The sequence below is a fragment of the Hemicordylus capensis genome, chromosome 3, assembly GCF_027244095.1.
Source record: "Hemicordylus capensis ecotype Gifberg chromosome 3, rHemCap1.1.pri, whole genome shotgun sequence".
Classification (NCBI taxonomy): domain Eukaryota; kingdom Metazoa; phylum Chordata; class Lepidosauria; order Squamata; family Cordylidae; genus Hemicordylus; species Hemicordylus capensis.
The window spans coordinates 133,392,031-133,412,410 of NC_069659.1; the positions used below are offsets into that span (position 1 = coordinate 133,392,031).

Consider the following 20,380-nt stretch of genomic DNA (forward strand, 5'->3'; position numbering starts at 1 on the left):
AAAGAAAGGAAAACCAGAAAAGATGTTTTACATGCAATTATAAGAACTTTACCTATGGGAAATTCACAAAGCCATGACAAAATAAATGTCGCTTCATACATGCATGTTTCTTGAAGACTGCAGTATCAAATGACCTGCATGTATGAATAAACCATCACAGATCAAATATCAACCACAAAAAGAACCTCCCTATAATGTTTTCATATCACAATCTTTTTGACAGAATCCATTCACGCATTCTGCTGCAAGTACTTAATCAGTGAGAAATGAAGTGATGTACATGCATGAACCAGCCCTAAAACTGTTAAATATAAACTTTTCAAAGAAAATAAACAAATAACCTTTAACTATTACAGTCAGAAAAATTTAGAATTTTGCTGAAAGGTTAATTGCTTAGGGAAGCCACAATGAAGATGGTATCTATGGACTGAGGCTCATTATGTCTGTGCTTCATTGTGAATTCCTAGACAAACTCAACAGGAACCACAGCTATTATAATGTTAGGCTTCTTCCTACAGTGGCAGTCTGAGATGATGCCTCTGGAAAGCTTAAACAGAATCTTGCTTTATTTGCCAGCATTAATCATTGCAGCTAAAATGAAAGATTTTGCTGTAACAACTGTGTTAAGGGAAACCTTTATCTACTTTTATTTTTAATACTTCCAAAGAGTTGACAAAAACCAACAACCCCTATTTCCCAGCTTCCTTTCCCTGTGTAATTGTTCTCATTCCCTTTAAAGAAACAAACTCTTAAAGAAACACCCCATTTAAAAAAAAGGTGTTTCCCCTTAAAGAAACTCTCCATTTTTTTAAAAAAATTATTCTTTCTCTCCAGCATTTTGGCTTTGCGAACATATTGGAGTCTGTAAGTTCTCATCTTATTTTTTAAAAAAGTCAATGCAAATTCACTTCATTTGCAAGGTTCCTGACTACCCAACTTGGGCCCCACACTGTCTCAATTCAGAAGTCATAACAAATCATGGGATGATGTGATAATCACTTAGGCTTGCATGTTTCCCTTTCCCCTTCCTTCATGCATAAGGGGAGGAAGTTAGAAGCTTCCATTTGTAGTTTGTAACAAATTGCAGTTTCCTGTTACTTACCACAGTTTGACATACCGTATTTTACGGACTATAAGACGCTACGGACTATAAGACGCACCTTAATTTTAATCCAGTTTTTCAGAGTTTTAACATAGTAAACTGTTAAAACATATAAGACGCTCCTGAATTTTGGCGGATATTTTTCGAGGAAAAAAGTGAGTCTTATAGTCCATAAAATACGGTATTCAGAAGTAATGGGAAGCTGTAGTGTGTCACAAACTGCAAACAGAAGCTTTAAACTTAGTCTCCTCATGCATGGGGGGCAGGAGGAGCAGGGGTTGTATGGGTTCAAGACTTGTGCCTGCTCATAGGAACATAGGAAACTGCAATATACTGAGTCAGACCATAGGCCCATCTAGTACAGTATTGTCTTCACAGACTGGCAGCGGCTTCTCCAAGGTTGCAGGCAGGAATCTCTCTCAGCCCTAGTGTAATGACAAACCATGATTTGTAGTTAAATCAGAACTAGGCAACTGAGTAACCAAAATTCTGCTTATTTGATTGTGTCTGGTTTTTCAACATCTCTATGGTTCAGACACCAAGTTAAAATTACCTAAAGTTACTTCTCACCGGTTTTGAATTTCAGAGTCACTGAAGGAAGATAAGCGTGGTAGCCCATTCTTCTCATGGTCATGCACAATGTTCTGTGGGATCTCATCTATGGAAGGATAAACTCCTAGAGAATAATATTAAAATATTTTTTTAGAAAGTTACCTTTCTCTCTGGATTTCCCTGTTCTTTGCTCTGTGCCATGGGACACAATATAATTGCTTATCTCACTCCCCACTCCCCACAATAAGGACCAGAACAGTTACAGAAAAGTCCATCGTCTGGGCCAGGCCAGATCTGTGGGCAAGTGTTCCAGAATCTAGACTTGGAGTGTGTTCTCTACATCCTACGGCCCCCAAGGTCAGTTGCTAAGAGTGGAGCAGCTGGAGCTTGAAATACGATAGACAGAAGGCACTGTTCTGTTGCTCAAGCAAGAGTAGTCAACATTTAGGCCAAGCTCCAGCATTTATGCCTAGCCTGGCCAATCCAGAGACTTCCTGCTGCCTAGTGATCAAGCAGTCAGATACAGCACTCTCCTATTTGTGACCAAAGAAGACTCTGAGGCCGGAGCATAAATATCTCAGCTAGCTCACTAGGCTAAATCACAACCCTCTGTCTCAAATAATTGCTACAAAAGCAATCGTGTTCTTCACAGCAAAGTTCTGAAACGCACAAGAAGTTCACATCGCCTTGAAATAATTTAATACAGACACTACTTGGTCTTCACACATTATTTTAAAACTATTTTGTTCTCTATTGGCTTTCAAGATAGAGTTAAATCTGGAATGTTAAAGATATGGCAATGTTGTAAAGAATGATGACCAGCTTGGAATAACTTGAACATTTTGCTTTACTGTACTGGTTTAAGCAGTGAACCTTTAATTTTTCCTTGTTTAAAATTCAGCTCACAATTTGCTCCAATAACCATGGCCACAAACCTACCATATGTGCCAAGTTTCTTTTTTTATTGGCAGAGATCATCTAAGGGGTAGAGTGAGTATTGAAAGGTAGTTGAAATTTTGAAGGAAGTATTTAAAAAGATAGAATAATATTACAAGGAACGAAACGCTGAAAAAAACAAAAACAAAATCAGTCTTCAGAAGTAATCTATGGTTACACTTTTCTTGCTGTGTTCCAAACCTTTCTCTAACTAAGCAAACTTATACTCAGACTTTGAAAATGAACAGGTACCATTTAAAGCAATCAAGACTTTCTTCCACTGAGTGTTGCCAACTTTTGGAGTCTGGCAGAAGAGGATCTTGTGCTTGTCACATACAAATATTCGGTCCAGAACAAACTTTGAAACAGTGGTGTGAGTGAGGTTTTTCAGTGATGTATCTTGGCACACATTCCTGAGTAGTTCAAGCCTTTCCATATGGATCAGAGGTTGATGTACAAGGTCTTCAGACAGACTTCTTCCTATAGTCTTCACACAAAAATCAGAAAAGAGAACATAGAGGGGAGGGGGAGAGAAGGGAAGGAAATAATTACTTCTTTGTTCAGGATAAGACATACCCATTTCAAACTGGTTTTCGGGCGGGCTATGGGGTGGAGACTGCCTTGGTCAGCCTGATGGATGATCTGCAATTGGGAATTGACAGAGGAAGTGTGACTCTGTTGGTCCTTTTGGATAGTATCGACCATAGTATCCTTCTGGAATGTCTGAGGGTGTTGGGGGGTGGGAGGCACTGTTTTACAGTGGTTCCTCTCCTACCTCTCGGACAGATTCCAGATGAAATCTGAGCTTAAGTATGGTGTACCTCAAGGCTCCGTACTCTCTCCAATGCTTTTTAACATCTACATGAAACCACTGGGAGAGATCATCAGGGGATTTTGAGCTGGGTGTTAACAGTATGCCGATGACACCCAGATCTACTTCTCCATGTCAACTTCTTCAGGAGCCAGCATATCCTCCCTAAATGCCTGCCTGGAAGCAGTAATGGGCTGGATGAGGGAGAATAAACTGAGGCTGAATCCAGATAAGACGGAGGTACTTATTGTGCTGGGTCAGAACTCCAGAGACTATTTTGATCTACCGTATTTTACAGACTATAGGACGCTACGGACTATAAGACGCACCTTAATTTTAATCCAGTTTTTCAGAGTTTTAACATATTAAACTGTTAGAACATATAAGACGCACCTGAATTTTGGCGGATATTTTTCGAGGAAAAAAGTGAGTCTTATAGTCCATAAAATACGGTATCTGTTCTAGATGGGGGTCACACTTCCCCAAAAGGAACAGGTACGCAGTCTGGGAGTACTTCTGGATTCACACTTCTCCCTGGTTTCTCAGGTTGAGGTGGTGGCCAGGGTGCTTTCTATCACCTTCAGCTAATACGCCAGCTGCGCCCGTTTCTTGAGATTAATGACCTCAAAACAGTGGTACCTCCATTGGTAACCTCCAGACTTGACTTTTGTAATGTGCTCTACGTGGGGCTGCTTTTTATGTAGTCTGGAAACTTCAGTTGGTTCAGAATGTGGCAGCCAGGTTGGTCTCTGGGTCATCTCGGAGAGACTATGTTACACCTCTGCTGATGAAGTTACACTGGCTGTCTATAGGTTTCTGGGCAAAATACAAAGTGCTATTTATAACTTATAACTAAACTCTAAACAGCTTAGGCCCTGGGTATTTGAGAGAACGTCTTCATTATGAGCCACACCGTCCATTGTGGTTGTCCGTGGAGGTCCATCTCCAGTTGCCGCCAGTTCGTCTGGTGGCCACACAGAGACGGGCCTTCTCGGTTGCTGCCCCAGGACTATGGAATGCGCTCCCTACTGAGATACAATCCTCCCCATCTCTGACAATTTTTAAAAAGTATTTAAAAACCCATCATTTTACTCAGGCTTTTTCAGCTTTTAAATAGGGTTTTAATTCTGTGATTGACTTTTAAATTGTTAGTTTTTAATTGTTTTTATGTATTTTTATATGTGTTTTTAACTGTTTTATCATTGTGAACCACCCAGAGGCACGAGTTGGGGCGGTATAAAAGTGTAATTAATTAATTAATTAATTAAAATAAAATTTTAAAATAAATAAAAATAAACATAAATAAAATAAAACTAAAATACGCAATAAGATATACAGGCTTGGATCCAAAGAACTGTGACTTGAAGCAGAAATTGTATTAGTGCTGTCCTGTAAACCTTTGTGCAAGCACTTGCAGAAGACTTCTCACAATGTAGCACTACAATGCTTCTGGAGTGGCATTACAATACAAGAAACATGGTGAATAAAGATATATGAGCTATATAAACTGGGCAAATAATTGAAAACATGGTGGTTTCTCAGCTTGAGACAGTTTTAGATGACATAGATTATCTAAACCAATTTCAAAATGGCTTTTGGGCAGGCTACAGGATGGAGATTGCCTTGGTCAGCCTGATGGATGATATCTAACTGGGAATTGACAGAGTGAGTGTGACTCTGTTGGTCCTTCTGGATCTCTCGGTTATAATACCTTCGACCATGGTATCCTTCTGGATCATCTGAGGGAGTTGGGAATAGAAGGCATTGCTTTGCAGCAATTCTGCTCCTACCTCTTGGATAGATTCCTGATGGTGAACCTTGGAGACTGTTTCTCTTAAAAACAAGAGCTCTGGTATGGAGTCCCACAAGGCTCCATGCTGTCTCCAATGCTTTTTAATATCTTCATGAAACCACTGGGAGAGATGATCAGGAGATTTGGTGCATGGTGTTATCAGTATGCTGATGCTGTCCAAATCTATTTTTCCATGCTAATGCCATCACGAAGAGGCATCCTTAAATACCTGCCTGGATGAGGGATAACAGACTGTAACAAATTACAACCTTTCTCTCGGAGCAGCTCAGATGAGGGGGGAAATGCTAAATCATCCCTGGTAAGCTGCCTGGGTGGGCTTTTCATAAAGCTATTCTATATTTCCAGTAAATTTAAAATGCTGCCACCAGATTTCCCCTACAGGCTACTCTGAATGGGAATTGGAGTGATCAAAGATTCCCATTAGCCTTTTCCTCCTTGCTGACAAGAAATATAAATCCAGGTGTTCTCCCAGGCCTGCTGCCTGCATGTCGAGTTAAATTGTTAATTCGGCCAAGCTCTCATTGAGACGGGTTTTGCCCCAGGGAAATACCCGTATTGCACACACCCCCACTGGGTAATAACCACCCTTGCAGGATTGTAAAAGGTAAAGAATAAAGAAAAACAACTTTTACTCAATTACTACAGACTGGTTCCATCTGAGGCCTTTAGCTTTTTAGAAACACTTAAAAATATTTAATTGGTTACAAGAATACCTGATGATTCTGGGGCAGCACACTTTAAAATTTAGTTACTTAGTTGCAAATAACAGCTGTTTAAGAAATGCAAAGCACACACCAAAGAAACAGAAATTTGAATGCAAGTTCTTACTATAACACTTTCTCCTGCCCTCAACTTCTGAAGCCACTAGCCTTAGCTTCCTTTTTCCTTGAACTCACCAAGCTCCTGAGAATCAAGCCTCCTGCAATCCTGTCTCCCCAGGATCTACAGTTATCCTGCTGCAGCAAGACTCCATTGCTGCATATTCTCCTGCTCTCCTCCAGCTCAGAACTACCTTTCTTTTCCCCAGAATTCCCAGCAACAGCTGTCTAGGTCCCACCCACCTGATGTACTGATTGCTTGAGCTCTACAGTTCACCAGCCTGTCAGTCAAGACAAGGGCTCACTTCCTGTTAACTCTTTAGATCAGGGTTTCTCAACGTGTGGGTCCCCAGATGTAATTGGACTTCAGCTCCCGTAATTCCCAACCAAAGAACACTGGGGCTGGGGATTATGGGAGTTGAAGTCCAATAACATCTGGGGACCCACACGTTGAGAAACCCTGCTTTAGATGGAGGGAAGACTTGTCACTACACAGACCGAAATTGCATCCAGGTAAGTTGGAAGCATTTATTGTGTGGGGCCAGAATTAAAAACACAGTTTTGAGCTTCCTGTCCTGGATGGGGTTACACTCTCCCAGAAGAAACAGGTAAGCAGTTTGGGATTACTTCTGGATCCATAACTCTCTCTGGTGGCTTAGACCAAGGAAGTGGCCAGAAGTGCTTTCTATCAGCTTTGGCTGATATGCCAGTCCAGATTTGGGAGGAGAGCTGATCTATGGGAGAAGAGCTGGTCTTGTGGTGGTAAGCATGAATTGTCCACTTTTGCTAAGCAGGATCCACCCCCGTTTGCATTTGAATGGGAGACAGGTGTGAGCACTGTAGGATATTCCCCTCTTAGGGAATGGGACCACTCTGGGAAGAGCATCTGCATACTTGCATGCAGACGGTTCCAAGTTCCCTCTCTGGCATCTCCAAGATAGGGCTGAGAGAGATTCCTGCCTGCAACCTTGGAGAAGCTGCTGCCAGTCTGTATAGACAATACTGAGCTAGATGAACCAGTGGTCTGACACAGTATAAGGCAGCTTCCTATGTTCCTATAACTACTGCAATGCACTCTATATGGGGCTGCCTTTGTACATAGTCTAAAAACTGCAACTGGTGCAAAATGTGGCAAGCAGGTTGGTGTCTGGGTCATCTTGAAGAGACTATATTACACCTATATCTATATTATTAATTCTTCTGGGTGTGGCTTGGAATGTGCGTCCCAGTGCCCAGCTGATTGGCTGGGTGGTGGACGCGCCTGATTGGCTGAGGCGCACCCAGGAGGATTGGTTGCCATGGCGGCAGTCCGGCCATGGAGGCCAGAGGTGGCGGGCCTGGCCGCGGAGGCAAGGCTCAGGAGGGGGGGGAAGAAAGAGGGGGAGTGGTGGCTGGGTCCAAAAGCAAAGACTGGGGCAGAAGTGGGGGGGCGGGAAGGTAACTGCCGGCCCCAAAGAGTGCACAGATGCTCTGTGCGGGGTTGGCTAGTTAAAAGAATTACACTAGCTACCAATATTGGTAAAAATACAAAGTTTTGGTTATAACTTTAAAAGCCCAGAACAGCTTAGACCCAGGGTAGTTAAGACAATGCCTTCTCCATTATGAGCCTTGCTACCTACTGAGATAATCCAGGGAGGCCCATCTGTAGTTATCACCAGCTGGTCTGGTGGTTACTCAGGGATAGGTCTTCCCTGTTGCCATCCTGAGACTGTGAACCTGTGATCCCTGCGAAAATAAGAGGTTCTCTATCTCTAACAGCATTTAAAATAGCTGTTAAGACACATTTATTCATCCAGGCTTTTAATTAGATTTATAGTATTTGTTATTGTTTAAAATTGTTTTAATGTTAAAATTACAATTTTCACTTTAATTTATGTTATTTTATTGTAAACCACCCAGATATGTGATATTTAGCATATGTTAAATAAATAAGTAAAATAAACTTCAGTGGTACATTAAAAGTTCTTGAAAAAAGCCTGTGCAAAGTTTTGTATAAGAGCTTGCACAAACAGAAGAACTTTTCTGGATATTGGCTTACTTATACAAATTCACAGGGGACAGGCCCATTAGTGACTTATCTGCTATGACAACGAAGTAGAATTTTGTGTTCAGAGGGAACATACTAATCTGAATAGGAGATGCTGGTGACAGACAACTAGGGTGAAGTTGCCACCTTTATGTCTACCTTGTGGACTTCTGAAGGCAGCTGGCTGGCTGATGTTAAACAGAATGCTGTACTAGATAGGCCCTTGTTCTAATCTGGCAACATTCTGGGATTCTTATTTTAGTTATGAATTTTTTTAAAATTTAAAAAACAACAGGAGGATACATTTTAATACAGACAAAAGACATGTGGTTTAACATTGTCACGAAATAGGTTATTCCAGTTCACTATGAAAAAAGTCAATTTCTAAATGAATTTGTGTCTGCTGTTTCTTACAGTAATTCCTTGAGAAGTAAGTGAATTCTGTAATTAAAGCTATGCCCCAGATACATTAGAAATGTGATGGAGTTGCAGCTGTCTTCCAATCCAACATTCTGTCTATCTATCTATCATTATAAAAGATCTTGGCAACGGCAGTTCTTACATTTTTATGAGGTTTCCCCACCCCACCCCCATTCTTATTCAAGTTCAGTTTAGGACTGAATTTACTGACCAGTCATTCCAAGTTAAGCTAAGGAAGTGTATTGTTTTGAAGCACAAACCATTGTTTGAAACAACAGCAACACCATTAAATTACATCACAGTAATTTCCCACTGAATCCAGACAAGGCTTTCCAGGGATAGCAGGTCTCTTGGGTGATCCCAAGGAGTCCACACATTGAAATGCTTTTAATGCTTGTGAAAATGAAATGTGACTGGGAGTGCAGCCATATTCTGAATCATCATTTTAGATCTTATATTCAATATTAGCAACACTCACCTGAAGCTCTCCAAGAAATTCTCTTTTCTTCTCTTTTGTCACTTGAATTTTTTCTACTTCAGTTATAGCAGTCAGTACTAATGGCCCTTGCTTGGCACCATACACTAGACAGAAAGAAAACGACAATAATAGAAGGAAAGACAACCACTGTTGTCAAACATCACCAACAACCTCTGGAACATTTATCACAATTAAGCCTATATTTGCCATGGTTCTTAAAGGCTCCATGCGAAGAACAAGTTTTGTAAAGCAGCAAGAATGACATCTCCCTTAGTGCTACTCTAGCAATGATCCAGCACTGATAGTTTGCTAGTTGTACAAGAGTTAGACACTGGCTTGAGCTGGCTATGAAGAGGGTTGTGCTCAATCGGCCTTCCCAGTTTCAGCTACTTCCCTTAGCCTCAATACAGGTCATTGGTGTGTTGAAACTGACTAGACCAAATTGCAAGTGCAGTCCAGTCAATGTCAATACTCTAGAAAAGCAGTGGAAGGGAATGCACACAACTCCTCTATTTTTAAGAAAGAAAACATCCTTGAAGTGGCCAAATATTATTATGAGGAAGCAGGTAAATCTTGCACTCCATCCTTCCCTGTTTTACATGAATACTTGTGGGTAAGCAAACATCTCTTGCTATATCCAGTTGCAATAATACAGACATAAATTACAGCAGAACTAGTCACACTTTTGGGAACTTCCCAGGTGCAATTTAAAGTACTATAAATACCTGTAAAACTGGTTTGTAAAACTAGGGACCACAGTGAACTGGAGCCATGAATGGCTGGAGACCTGCTTGCTGCAGGCAATGATCGCAAAACTAGCACCATCACACTTCTAAAGATTTATTGAACCTTTCTATGGTGACGCCAACAATCTCTGGGGATGGTCATGCTCTCTCTGAGTTCCTCTGTGTTCATTTTTGTCTCGGTACACTGCATGGAACAAATGACTGCTCTACTCTCTCTTTCTCTGGAGTCCCTTCGCTTGGAGGCCTTGACACATGCTTTGTTTCCTACTTTTTTCATAGGTTGAGAGAGAAACATTGGCCTTACCTTGAAGAATTCTTATTCACAGTGTACAGAGGTCATCCATTAACATGGGTTGTGGACCAAACATGTTCTCTGTAGACAGGACTAAAAGAGAAAGAGAAAGAGACTAGTTCCTGCAGGCAGATGGTGCCAAAACCCCAGTTCCAGGACTGGTGCGTAGAGTAGCTCAGGAGAAGAAAGGAAAAATGTAGGAAAGCAAGAAAACAGGGTCCCAAGGACAAAGGGGAGATGCCCTGAGAACTGTACTCCCTGGGAATTGACACTCTCCCAAAAGCGAGACCCCAAGCCTGAGGAAGACACCTGCCAAAAACACATCCACGGGTGGGCCGGATGACCTCCATACACTGTGAAAAAGAACCCTTCATGTTAAGACCAATGTGTTTATACTACTTGCTGGAGGACAATACACCCAAATGCCGATTCAGCAGAGAGAAAGAAGCAATCTTATAGCGCCCGATGAAGGGCACAACTGACAACCAGGTAGCTGCTTTACATTTCACCCTGTGGTATGTGAGCAGAAAAAGCCGCTGACGTAGAGGCACTATGAGTGAAATGTGTGGTAATGCCAAAAGGAATAGGAATTCACAGAGATTCATAGGCTAATTTGATGCCTGCTGGAAGCCACCAGGAAAAGATAGCCTTGGACATCTTGGCACCTAAGGGTGAAGGGTGAAAGGAGAAAAAGAGCGAATCAGAATAGTGAGAGTCTTTTGTTTGCTGAATATAGGTACAAAGAGCCCTTCGGACATCTAGGGTATGCCAAAGCTTCTCTTTGGGGTGAGAAGGCAAGGGACAGAATGAGGGCAAGATTAGGTCTTGGGATCTATGAAAGGTGAAGTTGACTTTGGTATAAAGGTGGGATTGAGCTTGAGCACCACTGAGTCAGGTTGAAATAAGCATAGCTCCATGCTTACCAAGAGGGCTCCAAGTTTGGACACCTTATGGTCCAAGGCGACAGCTACAAGGAAGATGGCCTTGTAGAACAAAAGTCTGAGAGGAGCAGTGTGCAGAGACTCAAAAGGTGCCTTAGTTAGGGCATTGAGCACCTTGTTGATGCTCCAGGACAGAAACCTATGAATGGGAGGAGGAGCAATACTGCACGCTCCCCTGAGAAAACAATGGATGTAAGGGTGAAGCAAGAGGGAGCTAGAGGCTGAAAGCCAGAGGACTGAAGCAAGAGCGGATGCCTGGCATTTAAGGGAGCTTGGCCGAAGACCCATGTCCAGCCCAGCCTAGAGGAATTCTAGGGTTTCTGAAATGCCTGACTGAAGTGGGTTAAGGTGCTTCTGACATGCCCAGCAGAAGAAGGCTGCCCAGGTAGACTGGTAAATGCGGTTTGTGGATGGATGGTGGGAAGCCAGGATGATGTCCAAAACCACAGCAGAGTAGCATTTCTTAGCTAGAGATGAGGGTCTAACCAGGCACAAAGTTAGAGACACTCTGGGTCTGGGTGGAGGACGGGCCCCTGTGAGAGAAGGTTTGGATGGATGGGAAGATGCCAAGGAGAGAGATATCAGGTCGGAGAACCAGGGCCTCCGGGACCAGTGAAGAGCAATCAGGATGATTTCCACTCATACTAATTGTAATGTGCTGAGTTACCCTATGACCGTTCTTGATGTAAAGGCATAGAGAAGTCTGGGCGGCCAAGGAGTTGTGAGAGCATCCGTGGCTTCTGCCAGTGGAGAGTGGAACCTGGTGAAAAATGAGGGAAGCCAGTGGCTCTGTGTGGATGCAAACAGGTCCACTTGGGGTAGCCCCAGTACCTGGGTCATGTGCAGGAAAACAACAGGGTGCAGGGACCACTCCGTAGGGGTGACTACCTGGTGACTGAGCCATTTGGCCTAATGACTGGGTACTCTGCAGAGATGCTCAGCTGTGATGGGCTGCAGGAGAATTCTGTCATTAGAGGGGGAGACTTGGTGCCTCCTTGTCGATTGATGTGAGATTTTACCATCATGTTGTTTGTGTGAATGCGGACATGGCTGTTGCTGACAAGTGGGAGGAACTGTTGAGGGGCTAACTGGACGGCACGAAGTTCCAGCTAATTTATGTTCCAACACCATTAGGATGAGCTACACTTGTCCTGGGCATATTTGTTGTTGCAATGTGCACCTCATCCTGGCATCCGTGGTGACAATTATCCAGACCAGTTCTGTCAGTGGAAGACCCAAGTATGGCCAGAGAACCACCAGTGGAAGGATTGGTGAATATTCAGCAGGAGCAGGAGCTGTTTGTGGGTAATGGCCATGATGAGGTAAGGGAAGTGAATGCCACCTGGCCAATGGGGTACATTCTATGCAGGCAATCATTGAACCTAGTACCTATACTAGAAACATCAGGTCTGCTGTTGATTGTGAGAGGAGGGGAGAGAGAATGTCCTCCAGTTTGATTCTCCATTCGTGGAAGAGAGACAGGGTATCCTTGCTGTGCTGAAAACAACCCCTAGGTGCTGGAGGGTCTGAGGTGGGAGAAGATGGCTTTTTTGGCAGTTGATCAGGAAGCCATGAGATTGGGGGTGATAAAGAATCAGCTGTACGTCCCTGCAAGCCTGCTGGAGTGAAGGGGAGCAGATCAAGAGACTGTCTAGTATTGTATGTGAATACCCTACATCCTGATGTGTACTATGCATACTGATGTGTTCACCATGGTTTTGGTGAATACTCGAAGTGCGGAGGAAAGCCCAAATGGTAGGGCCCTGTATTGGAAGTGCTGGTGATCGTAGAAGAACCTGAGGAACCTCCAGTGAGCAGGCAGGATCAATATGTGAAGAAAGGCTTCTGATAGGTCAACTGATGCCAAGATGTCCTGTGGTTTGACCAACTCTTTGATGGTGCAAAGAGATTCCACGCAGAATTTCTTCTGGACAAAATGGTTCAGGTGCTTGAGATCCAACACAGCCCTCCATGACTGATCCCATTTGGGCACTAGAAATAAGTTAGAATAAATGCCTCAAAATACGTCTGTTGAGGGGATGGGTTCTATTGCCCTGATCTGGACCAGGTGATGAATGGCCTGACCCATCTGAAGATGTTTGTTCGGATTCCTGGAGGTGGGGGAAACTATGAAGTGGTTGGCGGGGATAAGGTAAGGTCTATGGAGTAGCTGTTGGAGACGGTGCTGGAGACGGTGCTGATTACCTAACAGTTGTGAGTGGAGGTGATCTACTTGGGAGCAAAATGAAGGAGTCTGCCCCTGACCAGCACGAGTCATTGTTTCTTGTTAGGTTGGGAAGAAGAGGCAAGTTTGGGGTCTGGGGGGCCCTTTGGGTTGCTGTTGCCATTGGTTGTGCCAGGTGGAGCAGAAATTAGAGATGTGGTTGTCCCTGTATTGTGATTCAGGTGGTCTAGAGAATTGTCTGGAGGAGTAAAAGGAAGACGGGTTAGGTCTATAAAGTTTCTGAAATTCTCCGAAATTCTCTGTGCCCCTACTGGCATAGCTTTCTTTTAATCCTGGGTTTCAACCAGAATCGAGCCCAGAGATTTACCAAATAATTTAGCCCCCTAGAAGACGGTTGAGGCTAAATTGGTTTAGATTTGGGGTCAAATTTCCAGTGTTTTAGCCAAAGGCATCTGTGTACCGCAACACCAGACACCATGGCCCTGGAAGAGTGTTGTATACAGTCGAAGCTGGAATCTGCCATGAGCGTGGCTGCTTTGGCTAAATTATTAATGCTTTGTTGGTGTTTAGTATTGCCCAGAGAAATATACTGGGCCCAGAGAATAGAGGTGTGAGCGAAGATAGAGTTGGTGGCTGCCACCTTGATAACAGCTGCAGAGGACTCATGGGTCTTGCATAGGAGGAAGTTGCATCTTTTGTCTTCTGGGCCTTTTAATTGCTCTTCACATTCCTTATTTAACACGGTGCCTGAGGCTAGCTGAGCCACATCTTCTGGAAATGGATTCTGCGCCCCCCGCCCCCACCCGAGGTGGCAGGGGGACTGTAATCCCAGGTGGGACTGTAATCCCAGAGAGGCCACTCCTATGCCACTCCTATGGTGGCATAGGAGTCGCCTCTCTGGGATTAAATATAGGCACTGGTATAGAAGGTGCCTCAGGGTGGCCAGGTCGGGAAGCCTGGTCCTCTAGCCCTGTGCTCATGTCCATGTCAGTGATTATTAGTGGGGTCTCCGGGGGTGGGGGTGGAGGCATGGCACTGCAGATTCCTCCTTGCCAAGTTCCTACTGCTGCCATGGTGAATGCTGTACAGGATCATCCGGGAGCTCCACTTGGCTTTCTTGGGCCTGCAGGGGTAAGTGGCGGAGCAGACGCTGCCTGCACATCACCTGCACGAGAAGATGTTTGCTGAGCCGTACTGCATGCATTTGGGTTTGACTCGCTGCTTCTGCGGAGGTTCAAGGAGGTGTTTCACTTTCTTTGAAGCCTTTTTTGGGCAGCTTCTCTTGGCGGGCAGGCCTGAATGGGAGGGGGGAGTTGAAAGGCCTTCCTTCCATGGAGTGGCAGAGGAGGGCCCTTTGGACTTTGCTGGTAATTCTCGGGGAGCCCACAAGCAAGTCTCCCACATGGGCAATATCCATGTTTTTTCCAGGGGGAGAGGGGCCCAGAACAAACAAACCAAATTGTAAAGGACCCTATTAGCCAAATAGAACTGAAAAAAAGTTTGAATATTTTGAGAAATGAAAGAAAGCAACTTCCTTCCCACCCTGGCAGAATCTAAGACGGGGTGGGGTGGGGGATAGGAAGAGAAAAATAGCTTGAGGAAAGCCAGGAATGTGGAGCTCTTTTGCAGCCCTGCTACTTGGAGCAAGACAGAACTGGAACTGGAATCTGAAGGAAATTGCCTCTTCCTCTTTTACTTTCTATTTCAGTCCGTCTACAGGTTGTTAGGTCCACAACCCTTCTCTGTAGTCGCTCCTGGACTGTGGAATGCACTCCCTATAGATATTCGCAGTTTAACATCTTTATTAGCTTTTAAAAGAGCCCTCAAGACACATGTTTTTATCCTAGCTCTTAGTAATTTTTGAATGTTTTAAAATTGTGGTCATAACAGCCGTTTTATTTTGTTTTTATTGTATTTTATCTTTGTGAACCGCTTAGAGCCTTTGGAGTCAGGCGGTATTTATCTATCATATTTTTATACCTCCTGATTTGTACATCTCTAGTCGGTGTACAAAATTTGAAACATTATTTAAAAATCAGCATAGATTAAAATACAAAACAATTAAAACAGTAGCATAAAAACAAAAATAAAAACAGTAACATAAAACATTAAAACAAATTATTAAAATTAATTATAATTAAAAGCCTGTGAGAAAAGGTGAGTCTTTATTTTTTATTAAAGTAAAGTAAAATAAAATAATGGATGACCTCTACACTGTGGGAAATGCCACTGCCTTAAATTTGGGCTTCTTTGGATAACACCTTGATAGCTCACATGATCACAAAGGGGACATGCTGAGAGCATACCCATTGTGAGATCTGCAGACATCTAAATTCCCCCCTGGCATGTCCCTTTGTCATGTGTAGAACACTCATCCCTCTAACAGGGATTCCCAGATGTTGTTCACTACAAAGCCCAGCATCCCCAGCTGCAATGGCCTTTGGCCAGGGATTCTGGGAGTTGTAGTCCCAACAACATCTGGGACTCTCTGTTAGAAGGTACACTGCTGTAGAGCCATTTGTATGGCTGCTCTGCACATGATAAAGTCAACAAAAAACATCACAACAGGCGCACTCTCGCCACACCCCTTTATAATAATCCAAACCTTTGCTTTGCTCTCAAGTCTCTTTTACATGCAGCTGCATGCCTATTCCACACCATTTACCTGCAGCAATCTCCACATACATGCAGTAGACAACCTTAATATACAGTACGTGAAGCTGCCTTTAATCAATTTGATGGAATTACAATAGTTTGACGGTTTTGTTTGTTTTTTAAACATGGTGACGATGCCAAGATAAAAACTGAGGACCTCCTGTGTAGTACGTCCAAATGAGTGGGTTGAAACCACAGTAGGACTCTTATTTTATAGCGTATACATCACTAAGAGTTTGTTTACTTTAGGAAATATTCAAGAAATCGAATACTGTTATATTATTTTATTAAAGGATTGTACTTGAAACAGAGAAAAACCAGAAACAGTCATTTCTAAATTTAGCACCGTAATCCAGCAGACATTTTATATATCATTGCAGAGGCTAATGAATTATATTTAAATTGCACTCAGCACAAAGATTAGAATAATGGAAATGTGACAGCAGAATATTTTTGTTGTTCAGTGAACCCAAGACATAGTCAATTTGAAAAATAATCTCCTTTTTTGGCATTTGTATTATATCGGTATATACATAATATATGTGCATACTATGTGCTTAATAAGTATCTTTCCCTCTGAAGAAATGATTTGCTAATGATCCCACAGATTTAAACCAGAGATATAGAATCTGCTAGACTTTCAAGAGGGAAAAAATGACATTACACTCAAAGGTATTTCAAAGGAATGACAAATCTGAGATCAAGACAGATGTGTGAAACAAAACCACCAAATGAGTATACAGGTTGAGTATCCCTTCTCCGGACAACCAAAATCTGGAATGCTCCAAAATCCGGACACCACACCGTAACCAAAACAAAACGCCTCGGCTCACTCACTCACAAATTCCCAATTTTGCTGCTTTTAAACATGCAGTCAAAACTTACTTATTTCAGAAGGCTGCACACATCTTATCCCCCTCATTGCCCACCTGGGACATTTCTCCCCTGGTTCCATCGTCCCAAGCCCACTCCCTGCTTTCTTCCCTTGCATCACCTCCCCACTGCGGCGCTGGGGTCCGTCCCTACGCACCCTACCTACATTGGCAACTGCTCTCTTCTTCAAGGGGGTGGGCGGGCTGCAGATCCTGCAGGCAGGAAAAGACACAATGGTTCCTTTCTCAGGGGAGGGGCTGGAAGGGAAGGTGGCTGTGCCAAATGTTTCTTCCTAGTCACCTCTCTAGGAACCTGGACTACCTCAGGTTAACCCTTAAACTGGCCTTCCCCTGGAAGGAGGCAGCAAAGGGGGCTCCTCCTTCCAAGTAACTTCTTTTTGTGTTTAGACTTGGATCCCATGCCCAGGATATCTCATTATGCAAATATTCCAAAATCCAGAAAAATCCAAAATCCGGAACACTTCTGGTCCCCAGCGGTACGGATAAGGGATACTCAACCTGTATAAACCTTCCCTTAAATCACAAGTTAATACCAATTTCTAGCTGCATCCAGAAGATGTCTATATTATTTGCATCTATAGTTCCATGTGTGTAGAGTATGGTAAATGGGCAAAAACAAAAATCTGACATATTTACAAAGCTAAATAATTGGAAATAATTTGATTTATGACGGATTGAATTATCAAAATGATTGGAATGATTTCAATCATTCAAAAGATTGAGAAAAGCAGTAAAGTAATATGTCAGCACTATACAATAAGAGTTCAGAAAGTAGTTTACTTTCCTTTGAGTCCCAGAGCATGGTCATGGTGACACATGAAACAGCCACCTTGCTGAAGCTAAACAGGTCTTGGTGTAGTCAGTGCCTTAATGGGAGACCCATGTATCTTGAGGCCATAGTTCAGTGATAGAGCATCTGTTTTGCATGCAAAAGGTCACAGGTTCAGTCCCAGGCATCTGCACGTACGGCTGGAAAGCCTCCTGCCTGAAACCTTGGAGAATCTCTTGCCAGTCACTGTAGACAATATTAAGCTAGTTGGGCTCAATGGCCTGACTGGGTAAACGGCAGCTTCCTATATTCCTATATAGTCAGATCTCTAGTGTCTAACTGAACTTCACTGTCGTGCAACTACATCCTACTTACTTTTCTTCTTTTAGTGCAATCTAGGAGTGTGTATGAACAGTTCGCTCCGTACCAGTTAGCCTCGAATCAGGGCCGGTTCGAAGGTTTGATCGCGAACTGGTTCAGAACGGTAAGGGGCATTCCTGAGGCAGCAGCAGCAAGAGGAGGCGGAAGCTGCTTAACCCGGCCATTTGCCACCGCTCACCTTCCCGGTGCAGCAAGCGCACTCCCCCCACCTTTACCGAGCTGCCAGATCAGTAAGTGGCGGGGAGCATGCTTGCTGTACTGGAAGGGCAAGTGGTAGTGAGCGGCCGGGGTAAACAAGCAGCTTCCCCTCCCACCACCACCACCACTTCGGGAACGCTCCTTTACTTGTAAAATGGGATTCCTTGCTGGATTCCGCTTTACAAGTATATTCCCCAAACCAGCTCGGCCCAGTTCGGTGGTTGGACCAGACTCAGTTCAGCCAGACATGGAACCGGACCAAACCAGTTGGTATCAGTGTTCCCTCTAACAGGGATTCCCAGATCTTGTTGACTATAACTCCCAGAATCCCCAGCTGTAATGGCTTTTGCTTGGCAATTCTGGGAGTTGTTGTCAACAACATCTGGGAATCCCTATTAGAGGGAACACTGATTGGTATCCTTGTGAGAGAAGTAACAAATACTTAAAACATTAAATCTTGGAGACCAAGACAGATATAGTACATACTTTTTAAAAATCACATAATGTCAGGACCCACCCAGACTACAACCCAGTAGAGCCCCTCTCAGAGAAAGAGGAGAATAATCATATCCCATCCAAGACCCCAGACCACAGCAAAAGCACCTAAGGGGCAAAAGACCAGGAGCAAACAGAGCCTGTTTCCTCTCCTGCACTCACCACTTCAGAAGAGCCTTGGAGCTCTAGGAACCTGGTGTCCCGCAGCAAGATTCCTGTCCTGTCCCTAGAACTCCCTCCACCACCCAGGAAGCGAAGGGGCTCCTGGATCTCAGCCACTCCATTTGCAGCCAGCCTTTGCTGGCTCAACAGCTCTTTCCTTGAGCTCTTGCTTCCAATTGTTGCCTTGCTAGACCCAAGTATGGACACATAATTTGCATAATATATTCTACAGAATTTGCATTTTGTTTGGAACAAATTATAAAGCTAAATAATATTTTCAACCTTAAAACATGTTTTCTCTCTCAAGTTCTTGTGTCATTCAATGAAATGTTTTATGCACTCGTTTTAGAGTTCACACATCTAAAATGCCATCTACTTTTGTATAATTTCACAAAAAGTCTGAAAAACCATTCTAATCCCTGCCAACTGTATTCTCTATCCAACAGAAATAGACTGTAATGGCATATGGAAGGTCTTTGGAGCTATACAAACTGAGCTTCATACGTGCAATTGCTATACATAGAGGAATACAGTTATATGCTGTTTGCAAATTAGAAGCTTCATAAAAGAGAGAGATCGAGATCAAGGAGTGCAGAGCAAGCTGATTTTTAGGCTGGCATCACACAATACATTTTGTACTCTAGTATACTGCATTACCCAAATATTCCACACATATCTAATGCAAACATTAATATGCAAACATATCTAATGCAAATATTAAGAATGGAACAAGTTTGCTGCTAGTTCTGTGGAACATGTCAGTCAGTGACAATGCTGCAATATTCCATTTACACACAGATATGGGGGTAGGAGAAAGGTCTTGTGGCAGCAGGAGGCAGCTGTGCTGTCTGAGATTCTTTAAAACCAAGTCTGGCAAAAAAAAGGGGGGGGGGACCTTCCAAAAAATAAGAAAGCAAAGAAGCAAAAGAAAAACTGAATGAAATCACATGGCATTGCTGTGAGGGTTGAAGGAAACAACTTGGTGCACTAAAATCATTTGGGATAAAACCATTTATATAGGTGGGAATGATGAGATTTGTCACTAATTATCTTACAAACCGAATAGCAATGAATACTGGGCTAGTTCAGATGTAATGCAGAGAAAGGATTAGATCCTGACTTTGTGCTACATTTCCTAACCTTAGGAGTATTTGCTCTCCCCACCCCATCACACGCTTGGAAGAATTTTACTTTCAGTTCTGGTTAAGAACAAGCCAGGATAATGTGTTCCATCTGAACTGAACAGGCCTTGCTTATTCTAGCCAGAGTTTCAAAATAAACCAGGATCTGAGCCTGTAATACAATCCCAGATTCAAATTCTGGTTTATTTTGAAACTCTGACTAGAGTAAGTCAATATTTAAAATTGTTCAGTTCAGACCTAACGAGTGATCCTGGCTTGTTCAGTTCGAAGACTACTCTGTGAAGAGCAGACACAGCTGAGGAGGGAGCAAGCTTTTCTAAACATCTAGCCTTTCCCCCTTCAAACTAACTAACAGGAGGAGGGGAGATTTTCAGTGGCTAGTTTCTCTTTAAGGGGTAAGTCTTAGTCCGTGTCTCTGTGTGTGTGTTATTTGCCAGGGCTAGCAAACTCCAGTGTTTTACTTTGTCCCTGCCGGGGGTGGGCGGAATGGAGTCAGCTAGGGCTGGGGGAGGCCCCACATTCCTTTGACATTCCTTTGACTCAGATCCTGTGTCTCAGTTAGAAG

At 43.2% G+C, this 20,380-nt stretch overlaps 1 protein-coding gene across 3 annotated transcripts in view; it reads right to left on the reverse strand.

Moving 5' to 3' along the window:
• Window positions 1-20,380, reverse strand: part of CHST10 (carbohydrate sulfotransferase 10) — a 39,123-nt gene that overhangs the window by 3,176 nt on the left and 15,567 nt on the right. For all 3 annotated transcript variants that reach the window (XM_053310398.1, XM_053310399.1, XM_053310397.1), the window contains 3 exons: window positions 8,957-9,060; window positions 2,843-3,077; window positions 1,673-1,778 (listed from right to left, as the gene is read on the reverse strand). In XM_053310398.1, coding sequence (XP_053166373.1) covers window positions 1,673-1,778; window positions 2,843-3,077; window positions 8,957-9,060 — 445 coding nt within the window. The remainder of the gene's footprint in view (window positions 1-1,672; window positions 1,779-2,842; window positions 3,078-8,956; window positions 9,061-20,380) is intronic.